Source organism: Zasmidium cellare (genome assembly GCF_010093935.1).
Source record: "Zasmidium cellare ATCC 36951 unplaced genomic scaffold M409scaffold_1, whole genome shotgun sequence".
In the NCBI taxonomy this organism is placed as follows: Eukaryota; Fungi; Ascomycota; class Dothideomycetes; order Mycosphaerellales; family Mycosphaerellaceae; genus Zasmidium; species Zasmidium cellare.
In genome coordinates this window covers 204128-218939 of record NW_022986945.1, presented here as the reverse complement: position 1 = coordinate 218939, position 14812 = coordinate 204128, and the positions used below count along the sequence as shown (strand labels likewise).

Below are 14812 nucleotides of genomic sequence, written 5' to 3'. Positions count from 1 at the left end.
CCACACACGGCCAATTTCAAGACTTGACTCGAGTCGACGTAGGGGAAGAGCTCTTTCCCAGTTTTCCATGAACGCGCCTCGAAGATGTGAGCCAATACCGTCTTGCCATGCATATCGATGGCTTCTACATCCACCCAAGGGGCAAGAGTCTTCACGACGGCTGCGTGCCTCTGGAATACCGCATGGTGTAGAGCCGTGTACAAAGTCTCCTCATCTTGATGATTCGGCTCCACTGATGGTAGTTGTAACAGTCGTTCAACCAAGGCCGCTCGGCCATACTCAGCAGCATGTGAAAGAGGCGTCCTGCCACCAGAATCGATCTCGCCAGGGTCGGTTCCAGATGCGACCGCAGCGTCCCAGAACAACGACAAACCTCCCCTTGCAACGACATGGTAAGGTGTCTCCCAAAAGAGATACCAGCCTCTGCGTAAGCTGAATGGACCGCCGGTCATAAAAAGTGCTTTTGCGACTTGCTGCAAGCATTGTGTTTCAGCATCAGCGAGCTGAGCTCGTACTGCGTCTTGAACATGAAGCAGCCACCACTTGAGGGCGTACTCGCCAAGACCAGCGCCCATGAGTTGCCACTGTCTGGCCTCACAGCCTGTGTACGTCTCCGGTGGACCCACATGGTCCACGAATGTGAGTTGTCGTGGGCTGAATAGCTTCTCATTGGCACTCTTTGGACTCTCAAAGTCAAGAGACAGATACTTCATGCTTGTGAACGCAAGATTGTAGAGGACCCTAGGGAACCAGTCTTGTTTCCGCACCAAATACTCTTTGAGAGTCTCATGGACCAAGGTCACATGGTAGAATCCCTCATTTCGACGGCTGAGGCCAGGAGAGACCAGTAAGCCCGCACAAAAGCCAAGAACATAGTCGATGTCTGGCAGGTTAAGCGTGGTGCTGGTGCTATCGACAGCCAGCGCGTGTTGTAGCTCTGTCCTGTCCAAGGGCCGTTTGGCAAAGGTGACCCAAGCAAAAGCAGCCTTCGCAAGCTGCAATCTCCTTCCTTTGTTCCTGAACACTCGGGCTAAAGCTGCTCGATACGCTATGTCGTACGCCATCCCAGATTCAACATCTGCCTTCGTTGCAAAGTTGATAAGGGTGGATTCCACGTCCTGCGCCGTGACAGCGTCTAGAAGCAAATCGACATACAGTCTTGCTAGAAGAAAGCTACTCCAACGTTAGCTCGTTGGCCGTCCATTGGTGAGCGACCGCCTTTCGCACTTACACGCCATCCACAGCGTCAATGATCCTTTCCACCACTCGTTGCGCCAAACCTACAGTGTCATGAACTGCCGGGGATAGCTCAGCCGCCCGCGAAAACACGTAAGTCTGTACGTCAGCATCTTTACCTCGTATTGGCAGGCAAGGGTCTGCTTGAAACAATCTCGAGATTTCTGGTATAGATCGGGAAGATACTATCAGCTTGAGTCGGCCCTGGGCTTGCAATTGGCGTATAAAGGCTATGAGTTCCGTCCGCACATGTCGCTTGCACTCGTCGAGAGCATCGAGTACAATATAAGCACCCTTCAAAGACTCGACAACTTCACATAGCTCTTCCTTCAACTGTGCTTCGAACGGTCTTTTGTTTTTGGCGTGATGTTCAATGTAGAGTTTGCTGATGCGGTCAAGCGTTGCACCATCGGACGAACCCAGTTGTTTGAGGAGTACTGCCAGAAAGTATGAAAGACTCTGCTCATCTTCAAGCCGATAATCGCAGTATAGGTACAACACAGGTACGTCGGAGGTGTGTTTGGTACTGGTGAGATGATCGATCACCAAAGACATCAGGGTTGTCTTTCCAACGCCAGGACTTCCTTGGCAGAGCAGGCTGGCGCTCCCGTCAGTGTATACCCAGTTCACAAAAGTCGTATGTTGCAATAGCCATTGTCCAGTGCCATCCTTACGGCTGGCCAGATGCTGATTCAACTGGACGGAGTAATCAACACCACACAACCAGTCCAAGACGATGTCATGATGCTGCTCGCTGGCCAATTCCGTGAGGACTGAAGTCTTCTCATGTATCTGCTCAACTTGGCTTTGTCAACTACGTCGTCCTGAATCCGGAAAAAAATCTACTGACTTTGGGCTTTCAAAGCTGCCACGGCCTTGGGAGTTCTCGACACTTCTCGCACCTTCATGCTGTCGAGCAGGTCTTTCGCATATGCAGCGGCGGCAAGTGCAGCATACTTTTGCCATTTGTCGTTTTTTCTTGAGTCGCCATAGTCGCATATGCCACGGATCACCAGGCATGGAAAAGCATTCATTAAGCCAGCAGCCTCCATCTCCAGGCACAAGCATTCCGCTGGGAGTCTTTGGAGGATGGATTCTCGCTGTGCAATGTCCTTCACCAGCGTGTCCCCTGAGCCAATGATGCCAAGGTGGATCTCAGGGCACAATGTTTTTCGCCCTTCCCGAACAACATCACCTTCAGCGTCTGTGCGATCCTCTGCCAGTGATATCTCCGACCCACTTCGCAGGTAAGTCTCTGCGGACAGCCTGTCTCGCTCACTCTTTGGATACGCCCACTGGCCAGACTTGGCAAGCTTCGGACGCTTTTCGAAGACTTCCTCGATGATTTCAGGTATTTCCGAGTCTTCAAGGGCGTGATGGGAAGCAAGACTCATGGCCGCCTTCTGAAGAGCAGCTGGCGGGGCAGCAAGGTGTCCGGTGAGTTCTGAACCTGTCGTCTTGGCTTTTACCAAGTCGTATTGAATCACTCCACCGCTAGTACCCAATGGACGGCTGACCACAATGTCACCAAGTCGAACATCGTGATCTGGTCGTGGAACGCCGGCACCAATGCCCACCAAAAGACCAAAGCGGATGTGAGGATGAGATATGCTCATTTCCTTGGCGGTCGTCGCTGCGCTCGCAATGCCGTAGACCCCCGGCAAAGATGCAATCACAATGTTGTGGTAGTTCAACCCAGCTCCAATGTGCCCCCAACGATACGTATTCGTGTCATTCTGCGGTTGCTCGAAGTCCTCTGGCTCAGCGTGCTGCTCATCGAGCATGGCTAATGCAGCGGTGAGCTCATCGTCGAGAGCCACTATCCATCCGACCAAGTAGGACTCCAACGGTAGAGACCTGGCAGGCAATCGGCGCTTTCTTCGGCTGGGCGCCTCAGTGGAGTCTGCGCGCCTTTTGAGGCCATCTCTCGCGTCGTCCTTTCCGTTAGCCGCGCCATCCATTCAGGCTGGAGGTCCTTGGCCATCGAGCGGTTATGATGCTTGGGCGTTGTACATGTACTCAATGTCGAGAAGTGACGAAGTGAAGCGGCTGAAGGTGTTACTGCACCAAACCTGCAGCCTCAGCTGATCTTGTGCAAGTGCAGGACTTGGCGGCATCTAAAGCCAAGCGATCGAATCATCAATTTCTAATTTGCGAGCCGACAACCGGTGTGTCCAAGCTGAAAGTCGGAATGAAGATATGTCGTGTTCAGGAACGCAACTCAGCCTTTCGCTACGAAAGTTCTGCGACCAGTAAAGGCCAACGCATATTTTGCATGTAAGTATTTAAATTGCAGACAAAACGTCAGCTCTAGCTGCTTGGCGAGTATGTAGTAGTATTTCTTATCCATTTTGACTTGGTGCACTGTCATGGAGATTACAACCTTCTTTCAACAGCTCACCAGCACGCTGCTGAAGTTGATAGAATCAAAGCAACCCGGCTTTGCACCGTTGTCAATGTCAAGCTGAGGTGAGCCTTGACAATTCAGGTCTCGATATACCGCGGCAGCACACTTCTCCGGAAGGCTGTTCAGCTCCAGAACCGCTCCATTGACGGTGTTGCAGCAGTGGTGCTTCTTTGTGACCTTGGCTAGAATCTCGCCATGGCAACCTTGGTTGATGTAGACCTTGAGGTCGATCTTCTTCTTTTTCGCGTTCTGTTCCGATCGTTCGCCAACGGGTGCCGGGTATAAGTCTGGGTACATGATGTGCAACGTTCCATTGGCTTCATGTTCGACTTCCTGCTTGGCTAGGCAGTGCCATTCCTCTTCAGTGATGAGGTTGTCGTAAGCATCGTGGTAAGAGATCTCGGGTAGAGCGGCCTCTTCTTCGTCGATGTAGCCTGCAGATCCAGGTTAGTAGAACAGTCGGGAGCTGGACATATCACAGAACCACGTACCTGGATGATCCTCGCCAAGCGCTGTCAGATTAGAGTTCCAGAAGTCTTCGTCCCCGCCTCTCTTTCCTGGGTGGCTGTGAATGTTCAAGCATCTCTGTGCGGAAAATCTGCTACCGCATGGGAACCACAGTCCTGTGCCTAGGAAATTGCTAGAGAGACAGGTCAAGTCCCCAAATTGCACGTTTTGAAGGCGGACACGGCCGCAATATCTTCTCTCGCATGGAGGGGGAAGGGCAGAATTGTATGGCACAGCAATGTCGTAATCGTGCGGAAGATTCCCAATTGCCAAACTGCCTCTATTGTATGGCGGGTTGTTCGCAGTGCAGCAACGTCCAGCAGGAAGTCTATTGCAGCGAGTATAGATGGAATTACCACATCCTGCATTGCCACAAGGTTAGCGCTGCTCTTGATCTGACGTGAGGGTACATGTGTTCACCTCCAAGACTCTATTTCTTAATGTATGTTGCCTCAATGGCTGTTGTTAAGAGAGCAATGTATAGTATGAAATGCATGGTGCAGTCTCCAATCTCTCGTGGATGGGTCGATAAGGATGTGATGGGTGCGTTATTTGTGATTGCATCGAAGTCCTGCTATGGTACATATATGTCCCGCATGTTAACCGCAATGCTTGGTCAGAGCATGAGCTGCGTTCCAGGATGACCGGTGCGGAGAAGCAGTGGTTACGCTGGCGCCCATTACACTGCTGGTGAGTGGATGGACCGTCAGTTTTGATACGCCCGTCCTGCAGTACAACCAGGATGTGATATGCGGATCCATCTGCAATAGCCCACAAACATAGGATCGACGGGGCATTTTGCACCGGCGCAGACATCGCTGGTCTCCATTTCAGGCTCGTGTAGGATAGAAGCTCCAGAGTTTGCTTACCAGCTTCTCCTCCCGCGGTCTGGCCTGGAGTACTCTACACGTGGAGTATCGCTAGATGATCACACTTCCGAACGCCGCGTCGAACAAACATGTACCTGGCTGAACGATAATGCCGTTTGCCGGTCTAGAGAACCGAAGGACTGAAGGCCACAGGAATGTTCGAGGAGACAGGATGTCGACTGGACTGTAGCACAGCACATCGGAATCGAGAGCTTTCCAGGAAGGAGATGCACATATCGTCGCTGCCAGTATATCGCCACATGGGAAGACCGCGTCACCAGTGAAAGGGGCGGTTGATGGAGTTGAGGTGAAGTAGCATCAAGCTCGCACGTGCCGTCGGGCCGCTGTGGTCGGCGGAGAGCTTGGCGGCCATTGGCACGGTTGGCACGGGGGGTGGTCAGACTTTGTGCTGCCAAACTCCCTCATCCTTCCGTCTCCCTCCAAGTCATCTCTGAGATGCATGTATGTGGCCCTCGTTGTTGAGGATGAGCTGCACGAAAACAAGGACAGCCTGCCTGTTGCCGTGAAGACGGACGCTTGCCCGATCCAGGCATCGCGCTCTCCAATACGGACTTGACGTCACTCGGTAAACAGGCACAGCTGAACTCTATCCAACCTGGCCAAGTTCTTCACGAGCAACCGCCTCACGCGACCTGGTAGGTACACTGTTCCTCACAGCTTCTCCTCTTCTTTACCTTCGACCAGCCTTAGGACAGAACTCAAGCCAGCAGACCTACCATCATCCACCCACTACGCCGACCATGGCACGCCTAACTACTCGAAGTCTCCTACTGCCAGCCTCCCTCCTAGCAGCTCTCGTTACTGCGGCCCCGAATCCAGTCCTCGAAGCTCGTGACCCATTGATAACACCCTCACCGGCGAGAAGAGACGCGACCAAGACATATAAGAACAGGCGAGACCTGCTCGATGGCATACAGTCGGATGTCGATGGCATTTTGAGCTCCCTCGGGAATGTGCCCTCATACGTTGCCAGTGGTGTACCGGACTACTTTCAGAACCTGCCTACGGGAGACTCAGTTGTGAGCTCACTTGGTCTGAGCGATGAGCAGCTGGCAGCAGTACCGACACAAGCACTGAACATCCCCCCATATGCAAACTTCACCGATCAAGGCTGGAACGTACGATTTCACGGAAACATCTACAAACAGCCGACCATCAACCAGAGCAAGCTCAATGACCTGGCAAACGTCTTCTTGATCGATACGAGCGTTGAAGAGTTGCCAGCAGATCAGGCGGACGAGGCCAGGAATGTGACAGCTTCCATCTTTGTGGTTCAGCAAGGGGATGTCAATGTTTCCGCCATTCGTGTTGAGCCCTTCGAGAATGGACCCGGTGAGGGGCAGAACATCACCCTCCCATACGAGACTACACCAGAAGGCGACTTCGACGCCTTTTTGCCTATCAACAGCAATGGTCTCAGGAACGGCAACGAGACACAGGAGATCCAAAAGCTTGCAACATGGGTCACCAACACAACCGAGGGAAACGCAACCGCGTATCTAGTCCCGAACGAGGGTCTGACTGTTGTGTCAGATATCGACGATATCCTGCGTATCACCAAAATTTACGACCCCAAAGAAGGCCTGCTCAACTCCTTCGCTCGTCCATATGTGGCCTGGGAGAACATGCCGGACATCTATGCAAACTGGTCGCAGAGCTTGCCGAATACGCATTTCCACTATTTGACGACGCTTCCTGAACAGGTGACACGAAATTACGAAGAGTTCATTTACGACACTTACCCAGCTGGCTCTTTCGATACCCGTCCACTCAACTTCAGCGATGTCAGTGCTACGCTTAGCATTCGACAGTTCCTCCTCACGAAGCTGTTCGAGACCTTCCCGCAAAGAAAATTCATCCTTGTAGCGGATACGTCCAACAGCGATGTGATGCGAGACTACCCTGGGTGAGTACCCTTTTTCATGTCTTTTACTGTGCTAACCTCGATCCAGCCTCTACCACTCCAACCCCGACCAGGTCCAATGCATCTTCCTCCGAAACACCACCGCGACCGACAGCAGCGATCGCTTTCCGTACAACACCGACAGTTTCAAGGACATTCCTCAAGAAAAGTACATGTTCTTCGTCAACGCCGACGATCTTACAAACATCAACATTGCGGGCAACACCTGCTACAACACCTCCATCCCCCAGAACTTGACTTTTGGATATCAAGGTCTGCCGTTTGGCATTGGAGATCAGCCGGCGGTGAATGGAAGTGCAAACAACGATACTGGCGCGGCTGCTGCATTGGGCGTCAATACTGGCTTGACGTTCTTCGCGTTTGTGAGCATGCTGTTCTGGCAGCTGCTCTGATGAGATTTGGATCTTTCTATGAGTGATGAGATGTAATTGAAGTGTACAGACTCCAACAGTGAGGAAAATGCATAATGTCTTCAGCGATGTCTGCGTGTCTTTCTTGGCCGCATCAGATCATTCTTAAGAGACAGACCTGTCTGTCTATTCATCCTATCATTCCTATCATCACTCATCTCAACTGATACCCCCTCCCAGTCGAATTCCCAGCAGCTCCCAACCCAGTCTTCCTCCCACCCTCCGGCAACTTCACCCTCCACAGCGAAAACGGCCTCTGCCTGCGATCCGTCCCCGGCACCGTCGCAGCCCCAAACACCAACTGATTGTTCGTGAAATACAAATACCCATCCCAGCCCACACTAAACGTGTCCAACCAGTTCAACCTGCGATCCCGCACGAAAATCCCATGCGTGCCGTTCTTGGGATTGTACACTCCAATGCTATTCTGCTCCATATTGCCGTAGTACACGAGGCCGTTGGAGTCCGTCTCCATCCCGTCGGAGATGCCGCTCTGGCCCAGGTTGTGGACGTTTTGCTGCGCGAGGAGGTCCGAGTTGGGGGCCGTGGAGCGGAGGTACGTGGTCGGGATGCTGTACATGTAGCGGCCGCCGACGGATTTCCAGAATAACGTGTCGCTGTCGGCGGAGAGGGCGATGCCGTCGCTGCCGAAGGGGATGTGCGTGTATGGCGCTCCCGGCTGGAAGCCGTAGAGAGGGATGCCCCAGAGGTAGGGGAGGTTTTGCTGTTGGGGGTGCACGGTTGGGGAGCCGTCGAGGTGGCGCCAGGATTGACCGGTGCCTAGGTCGGCGATGATGATGCCGTTGCGGCCTTCGACGGAGGAGTCGGTGATGTAGGCGACGCCTTTTCCTGATGCTGTGATGTTGGGGCGCAGGTCGAAGCGGACGTCGTTGAGGTAGCTGTCGGCGTAGGCGACGGTGGTGGGGAAGACGATGGTCTGGATGATGGTGTCGTTTTTGTTGAGGTCGACGCCGATGAGTTTGGGCCCGCCGTAAGAGGCTGGAACGAGAGTACCGTTGGGGGTTTGGGAGCGGCCGGTGTCAAGGATCCAGGCGCGATTAAGGACGTCGACGACGATGGATTGTGGTGCGATGATGTATTGCTGGTAGTTGGCACCAGATGGGGGATATGTGGTGTAGTTGATCGATCCGCCTGGAGGATTATTCATCTACCATATGTCAATGTCAGGTCTGTTCTGTTCTACTTCCTGATGATATGGGCCTACCTCTGCACTGGGCCAAGCTCTTTCACTCTTATTCCCAATCAACTCTGCAATGCCATACTTCCCATTCGATCCACTGTTCGTGTTGTTCATGTCCAAGCCAGCTGGATAGTTGCTGAACTTCCTGCCCTCGCAGGAGACGGCAATGCCTGTGCCATACCGTCAGCATGTTCTCCATCTCTACCAGCGTATTGCAACTTACCAGTTGGGAACTCATCATAGTACAAATGAACCAGCTCAATCTCCGGTCCATACTTGACAGTATCGTAAAAAATCTCGCCTTGCTTCTCCCAATTCCGCTCGCTCTGAGCTGCCACGCAGGCGAGCAAAGTGCTCAGTATCTGTGTTTGACGCATCTTGAACTGCTTCTCTTCGTCCAACAGCAAAGAAAACCCGAGTTGAAGAAACCAAACGTCAAAGGGATTGTCACCGGGCGACGAAGGAAGAATAATAAGAGAAGCTCGTCCTACCTCGACACGATGCTACTGCATCACTGCGTCCTCTACGTCAGGCACCCGGTACCTTGCAGCACATGTGCCCACAACCAGTGGCCGTCTTCCCCATCAAAGTGCTGTTCCAAGATCGAGGGAGGCTAGATGGATCAGACTGAATGTCGATCGCGCAATGGCGTAACTTGGCAATGACAATTATTCGAAGTCAATCAACATCTGGGTTCTCTATTGCAGGCTCATATCCGGTCCTATGGAGCGGGAGACAACATTCGGATGCGAATGTGTCTGTGGGCGTCAGATTGAGTGTCTTTGCGCCTTCGTCGCCTTTACACGCTCGAGAAGTGGAGAGTGGATGTAATGATGAGGTCGTCTTTGAGCTTTGAGCCTCCAAAAAGAAGGTTGTGCGGGGAAAAATCAATACCATGTCATTCTGCATGGTCTCCCGAAAAGGGTAATGACGACCAGGGCACCTTCCGATCGGAATCGACGTCCGAGAGAGAAGAACAATAAGAGAACAGACCAACATGAACCAGTCAACTTTCCATTTCTCCATTTTGCATATCAAGGACAAACAAAACAGCAAGTCTCGTCTAGCCCTGGGTAGTAAACGCAGCAGCAGCAGATGAGTATCCTTTCCAGACGCATGTGCCACGACTATCCATCATCCATCCACACAAGAAACACTTTCAGCGCCAATGCAAATGCAATCACCTCTTCCCATGCCGCTGTCATCCCATCAAAAGCCGTCGCACAAATCTAGTCCCAGCAGTGGCCGTTGATGTTGTTGAAGAGTCATGATGAATCGAAGTCGAACGCAAAGAGCCTATCCCTGGATACAGCAGAGCAATACAGTCGAACAGAAGAAGTCATCCATTCAGCCAGCGCCAACACGTGATGTACCACGGAGTTGACTTGGCTCCATCGCGCTCTGCCGCATCCGCGCACCCCTAGCAGGTCTTTGGCCGCAGCGCCGGATCCAGCTGAATGCGAATGTCGCCGCTGCTCGAGGAGAGGGTGGTGTTTCCGCTTGATGGACTTAACTTGGGCGTCGATTTGGACGAACGGTCTGGCGAAAGCGTGCTGTTCTTGCAGGCCGGCTCTGGCGGTGGTGGGGGAGGCTTCTTGACCGTAGACCTCGAGAACGATTTGTTGCTGTGAAAAACATTAGCATGCGGTATCTTGAGAGGATGATCCATATTACATTTGATAGTAGAAAAGGAAATGAAAAAAAGGAAATTCGTAGATGGTGTCCGTTACCGCATAATCTCCTCGTAAATCAGACCTGGTTCGGCTTGTTAGCGCTGCATTGTATTTCGTTTATTCTCCGCTTACGCTTCAGCTGCTCCTTGGACAGGTTGTCCTTGCTCTTGTCGAAATCAAAAAACTCCTCTGGGATGGGATCTGCCGTCGGCTCGTCTTCAGGGTCGTGGTATGGCTCGAGGTATGGATGCTTGAGGGCATCCTCCACGCTGATACGCTTGACTGGGTTGAATGCAAGCAGTCGCTCCAGCAGGTCGAGTGCGAGGTCGGACGTCTTGGGGAACATCGCCTTCCACGGGATCTTCTTCTTGAATGGTAGACTCCGAATGTACTCTCTCGCACGCCTCGACTTGATGCCATAGTAGTCCTCCATGGTCGGCGTGCCAAGAACATCAAGAATGAGTGTGAGCTGATGATGGTAATCCTTGCCAGGGAAGAGAGGCTTGCCGCTGAGCATCTCAGCCAGAATGCATCCCACAGACCAGACATCGATCGCCTTGGTGTACTCCTTGAACGTGAGCATGATCTCGGGTGCACGATACCATCGAGTCGCCACGTATTCGGTCATGAAACCCTGGTTGTCCTCGGTGCTGGCTGCTGATCGGGCAAGGCCGAAATCGCAGACCTTCAGGTCGCAGTTAGCGTTCAGCAGAAGGTTGGACGGTTTCAGGTCGCGATGCAGGACGTTGGCCGAGTGCATGGCCTTGAGTGCGCGGAGGGTCTGGTAGATGAAGTACTGGCAGTGGTCGTCTGATAGCTCTTGAGTGCGAATGACGCGGTGCATGTCGGTTTCCATGAGCTCCTGGATGAGGTAGACTTCGGAGAAGCTCTCGTAGTTGCGTGGCTTTTGGATGTCGAGGATGGAGATGATGTTCTCGTGGTTGAAGTAGCGCAGCAGCTTCATCTCACGCAGCGTGCGCAGGCAGAACATGGAGTGATCAAAGGGTGTGATCTTCTTGATGGCGACCTTCTGGCCCGAGGGCTTGTGCAGAGCGGAGCAAACGACACCGTATGCGCCTTCGCCGACCACATCTTGAATGTCATATTGCTCCGAGACGTTGAAGGAGATCTTGCGGGAGCCGCTTCCCTGCTGGGCGGGCGCTCGAGACATGGTGGCGGTTATGTGTGTGTGGTGTTGCGGAGCGCGAGAGCTTCCAAGGTTGTCGAAGAGGTCGAGCTGGTCAAGATGTCGTCGTTGCTAGGCAACCCGCAGAGGAAGGTGCGCTGTCTGGCGGTGGGAGGCAAGAGCGATGCGGAATGGGCGAACGAGGCGAAGAGAGCGGTTGCGGCTCAACCAAACCCGGAAGCAGCGTGCTCTTTTTCGTGGATCGGGTCGAAGAGGTGTGTTCGTGTTCCTGCTGCAGGCGTCGCATAAGGTCAGCGTTCTGATTTCCGATTCCGTCAATGGGCATGAACAATGCCTTGGCCGCGCTGGAATGTGCTCTGCCACGTGCGTCCCACGCACAAACCGCATGCATCGGGCAATGTATTTGCAATCCCTCAGGCACGCATGAGCGACGCGGGTGGTGCTGTTGGACGTACCTCCTTCCGGCTGCTCTTGAAGCTCTGGTCTCTTCTCGTCTCGTCTCTTGACCGCGAGGCTCGAGCTGTCCACGCCGAGCGAGGTTTGGAGCTTACCGCTGGCGGATGCTTGGTAACGGGAGGAGGAGGAAGAAGGTTGATCGCGGCGGCGGCGGTGGTACCTGAGGCTCGATCAATACACAGCGTCAAACAGAGCTCGTCTCACCAACGACGGTGGGAGGTGCAAGGTGGGCAGCGAGGCTTGGAGCCACTTGTCATGGGTGTGACACTGCAGGCTCATCACTCACCAGAATCGTGACTCTAGGCACAGGGTCCCCGCTAGGCACGGCAAGTGGTGGTGCTCACGGAGGAGGGAGCTGGTGAGAGAGGTACTACTGTACCAGCAACCGACGAGCAGAAGGATGAAGAGAAGTAGGCAAGAAGCTCGGGTCGTCGATCCCAAGCTGCTCGACACCAGCGTGCGCAAAATAGGAGCGTCTCAAGAGTTTCAGGAATGGCAGAGAGTCAATCGTCGCCGTCGCTCACATCCAACACCGCCGTTTGTGGTGGGGTCGCCTCTCCCACAGGCGCCCCGCCTCCTGATTCGTCGCTGGCCCTCCAACTGCCGCCCTTTCATCTCACCCCAAAGCAACTCGTTCACACACCCGTCCGACGAATCTGCCCAAGCCAACACCCGCGAGGCGCTCGGCTCGTCGCGACAGCATCATCCTGCCTATTCTTACCCTGCGACAGCCGCGTTGAGGCGGTGCGCTGCCGTTTCAGCCTTGGCCGTGCCTGTTTCACTCGTCCTCCCTGCTTGTGCAAGGCCGCCAGTCTGCGGCCGACCACCCCCTGGACAAGAGCCACTCTCTTGGTATCCAACAGACGCCGAGATGTTCGTTGCACTGAGGCTTGTGGATCCTGACTGACTCTGCGACTCTGTCAGATGGCACTATCGCATATAGCCGTGGCGAATGCCTTCATCTCCAAGCCACCATCGTACTGCCAACTTCTAGGATCAAGAGACATCGGCATCTCCGTGAGCCATTACATCGCCAGCCACTGAGTTTGGATTGAGATATCATGTCTGGATGAGTATTTACTGCTGGGTTTTTGTCTTGGTCGTAAGCTAATTTACACGTCGTTGGCGGGCCTCGCGACACCGTTTTCATGGTTCTAAGCAATGGCGCCTCCCATGCTCGAACCTGTCTTTCCACCGAACGCCCCAGAGCTACAATACACTAAGTGAACTCACATCAACACACACATCAACTCGTGTAGATGGCCAGCATTGCATGCATCGCATCTACCACGTCGACTTGACCTTGGGGTATTCCTTCGACGAGATGCCAAGATCCTCAAAGATGGTGTCGTCACCCTTGAGGTTCTCAATGCGGTGTTCGTCTTCTTCCTCGAGCTTCTCAAGTTCCTCCTGCGGCACCTCCTTCTCTTCCTTCTTCTCATCATTTGGATTTGCTTCCAATGCGCTGCCTGAATCGAAGCTCTCGCCGATCAGCAGCATCTGGGCGTTGGCATAGTCGAGATGCTTCGGCTCAATTGGCATCCACCCGCGTCCTTGGAACTCGTCGATGAACTCCTTTGGAAACTCTGGCTTCTGTGGAAGTTGCGCATTCGCCGGACCTGATGCCTCTGGGTTCTTCAAGCTCAGCACGAAACTGCCCTTGTCGGCAATTCCCACATCCTTCTGGACTTCGCCAATCTCCATTGGAATCGTCAACATGTACGCGAGGTGGGTGGTGGTGCGTCCCTCGCCAGTCGATGTCATGGCGTAGACTCCCTCGCCAAGTGGGGTCACTTCTGGAGTATGACGAGTGCCAGTGGTCTTGGTGCTATACTCGGATCCAGTAAAGAACGACTCCTTCAGCTCGTCCATGCTTGTCTTGCCTTTCTCAACGAAAGCCATGAATCTGTCCTTGCCTGACTTTGGGAAGACCTTCTTTGGTAAAGCGATGAGGCGATTGTTTCCAACGTCCTGGATGGCTCCCTCGGTGAGCTTTGCGCCGTCAGGGAGAGGCCTAAGGACGAAGAAGGTGCGCTGGAGATTTTGCACGCTATCTGGATCATCGACACCGACTCTGCCGCGGGTGAAGAAGTAGATGATGCCCTTCTCGAGAATATTCGATGGTTGTGCTTTCTCACGCTGCTTGTCCTCTTTTACTGCGGTGCCTTTGGTATCTCCATTGGCGGTTTCTTTGCTCTCCTCGGGCTGTGAAATTGTCAGATTCGCTACCCATCCCTCGACAAGTTGATTCGACTCACCTTGCTCGTTCTCCCAGCGTCCTTCTCGTCAGCCTTGACTTTCTCAAGCGCATTGCCCTCATCTTCCTTCTTGCTGCCATTACTCCCCTCGGCTTTCTTCTCATCGTTGGTCTCCTCTTCCTTCTTGTTACCGGTAGCATCAGCTTCAGCTTGTCTCATCTCTTCATCGAAAGTCTCGTCAACGCCTTCGTCAACATCTTCAGATGGTTGCATGGTCTCCTCGAGAGTCTTTTGTCCTTTGGATGGACGATCATTCTTGGCCTCGGTAGGGGCGCTGTCGCCAGCCTTGCGCTTGGCACCGCTTTTCTCGGCCGATTGTGGGCTCGAGTTCTTCTCGGCCTGACGGGCTGAGGAGCGAGTGCCTGCCATTGTGAACGAGGGGTGGCAAGTGAAGCGATTGTTCTCAATCGATGTGGGTTGGGTGCGACGGCTGTTGTGTAAAGTATGGTTGGGACGATGTAGCTCTTTGATGTTGAAGGTGTTTGAAGGGTAAAGAGAAGAGGAGCGCGAGGGTCTAATGTTGAGATGGACGTCCAGTCCTCTACAGTTCGATCGCAGACGCGAGACGCGATATTGACGTCACCGATTCTCGACACGATGTCACGCGTCTGACCTCCCCTCTTCGTCGAACTGCGTCTTCACTTCATCTTCGTCTTCTCATGAATCTCGAGTGCCCTCCAACACTCCCACCTCTCAGGGCGCC

At 53.5% G+C, this 14812-nt stretch overlaps 6 protein-coding genes across 6 annotated transcripts; 1 reads left to right on the top strand and 5 right to left on the bottom strand.

Moving 5' to 3' along the window:
- Positions 1 to 2078: 2078 nt before the first annotated feature.
- On the bottom strand, positions 2079 to 3197 carry M409DRAFT_61847 (uncharacterized protein; the record flags this gene model as incomplete). The annotated part of the gene is made up of 1 exon (XM_033814907.1): positions 2079 to 3197. The coding sequence occupies one exon, from the start codon at positions 3195 to 3197 to the stop codon at positions 2079 to 2081; it is 1119 nt and encodes a 372-aa protein (XP_033674326.1).
- Positions 3198 to 3625: 428 nt separating this feature from the next.
- Positions 3626 to 4518, bottom strand: M409DRAFT_48415 (uncharacterized protein; the record flags this gene model as incomplete). Its single annotated transcript, XM_033810932.1, has 3 exons — positions 3626 to 4077; positions 4135 to 4283; positions 4331 to 4518. The coding sequence occupies 3 exons, from the start codon at positions 4516 to 4518 to the stop codon at positions 3626 to 3628; spliced, it is 789 nt and encodes a 262-aa protein (XP_033674325.1).
- Positions 4519 to 5780: 1262 nt separating this feature from the next.
- On the top strand, positions 5781 to 7356 carry M409DRAFT_15721 (uncharacterized protein; the record flags this gene model as incomplete). The annotated part of the gene is made up of 2 exons (XM_033803313.1): positions 5781 to 6946; positions 6993 to 7356. The coding sequence occupies 2 exons, from the start codon at positions 5781 to 5783 to the stop codon at positions 7354 to 7356; spliced, it is 1530 nt and encodes a 509-aa protein (XP_033674324.1).
- A 172-nt stretch (positions 7357 to 7528) lies between these two features.
- On the bottom strand, positions 7529 to 8952 carry M409DRAFT_15720 (uncharacterized protein; the record flags this gene model as incomplete). The annotated part of the gene is made up of 3 exons (XM_033803312.1): positions 7529 to 8542; positions 8600 to 8745; positions 8799 to 8952. The coding sequence occupies 3 exons, from the start codon at positions 8950 to 8952 to the stop codon at positions 7529 to 7531; spliced, it is 1314 nt and encodes a 437-aa protein (XP_033674323.1).
- Positions 8953 to 10301: 1349 nt separating this feature from the next.
- M409DRAFT_61844 (uncharacterized protein) lies at positions 10302 to 11419 on the bottom strand (the record flags this gene model as incomplete). The annotated part of the gene is made up of 2 exons (XM_033814906.1): positions 10302 to 10330; positions 10381 to 11419. 2 exons carry the CDS (start codon positions 11417 to 11419, stop codon positions 10302 to 10304), a joined length of 1068 nt encoding a protein of 355 aa, XP_033674322.1.
- A 1716-nt stretch (positions 11420 to 13135) lies between these two features.
- M409DRAFT_61843 (uncharacterized protein) lies at positions 13136 to 14478 on the bottom strand (the record flags this gene model as incomplete). Its single annotated transcript, XM_033814905.1, has 2 exons — positions 13136 to 14056; positions 14110 to 14478. 2 exons carry the CDS (start codon positions 14476 to 14478, stop codon positions 13136 to 13138), a joined length of 1290 nt encoding a protein of 429 aa, XP_033674321.1.
- Positions 14479 to 14812: the final 334 nt, after the last annotated feature.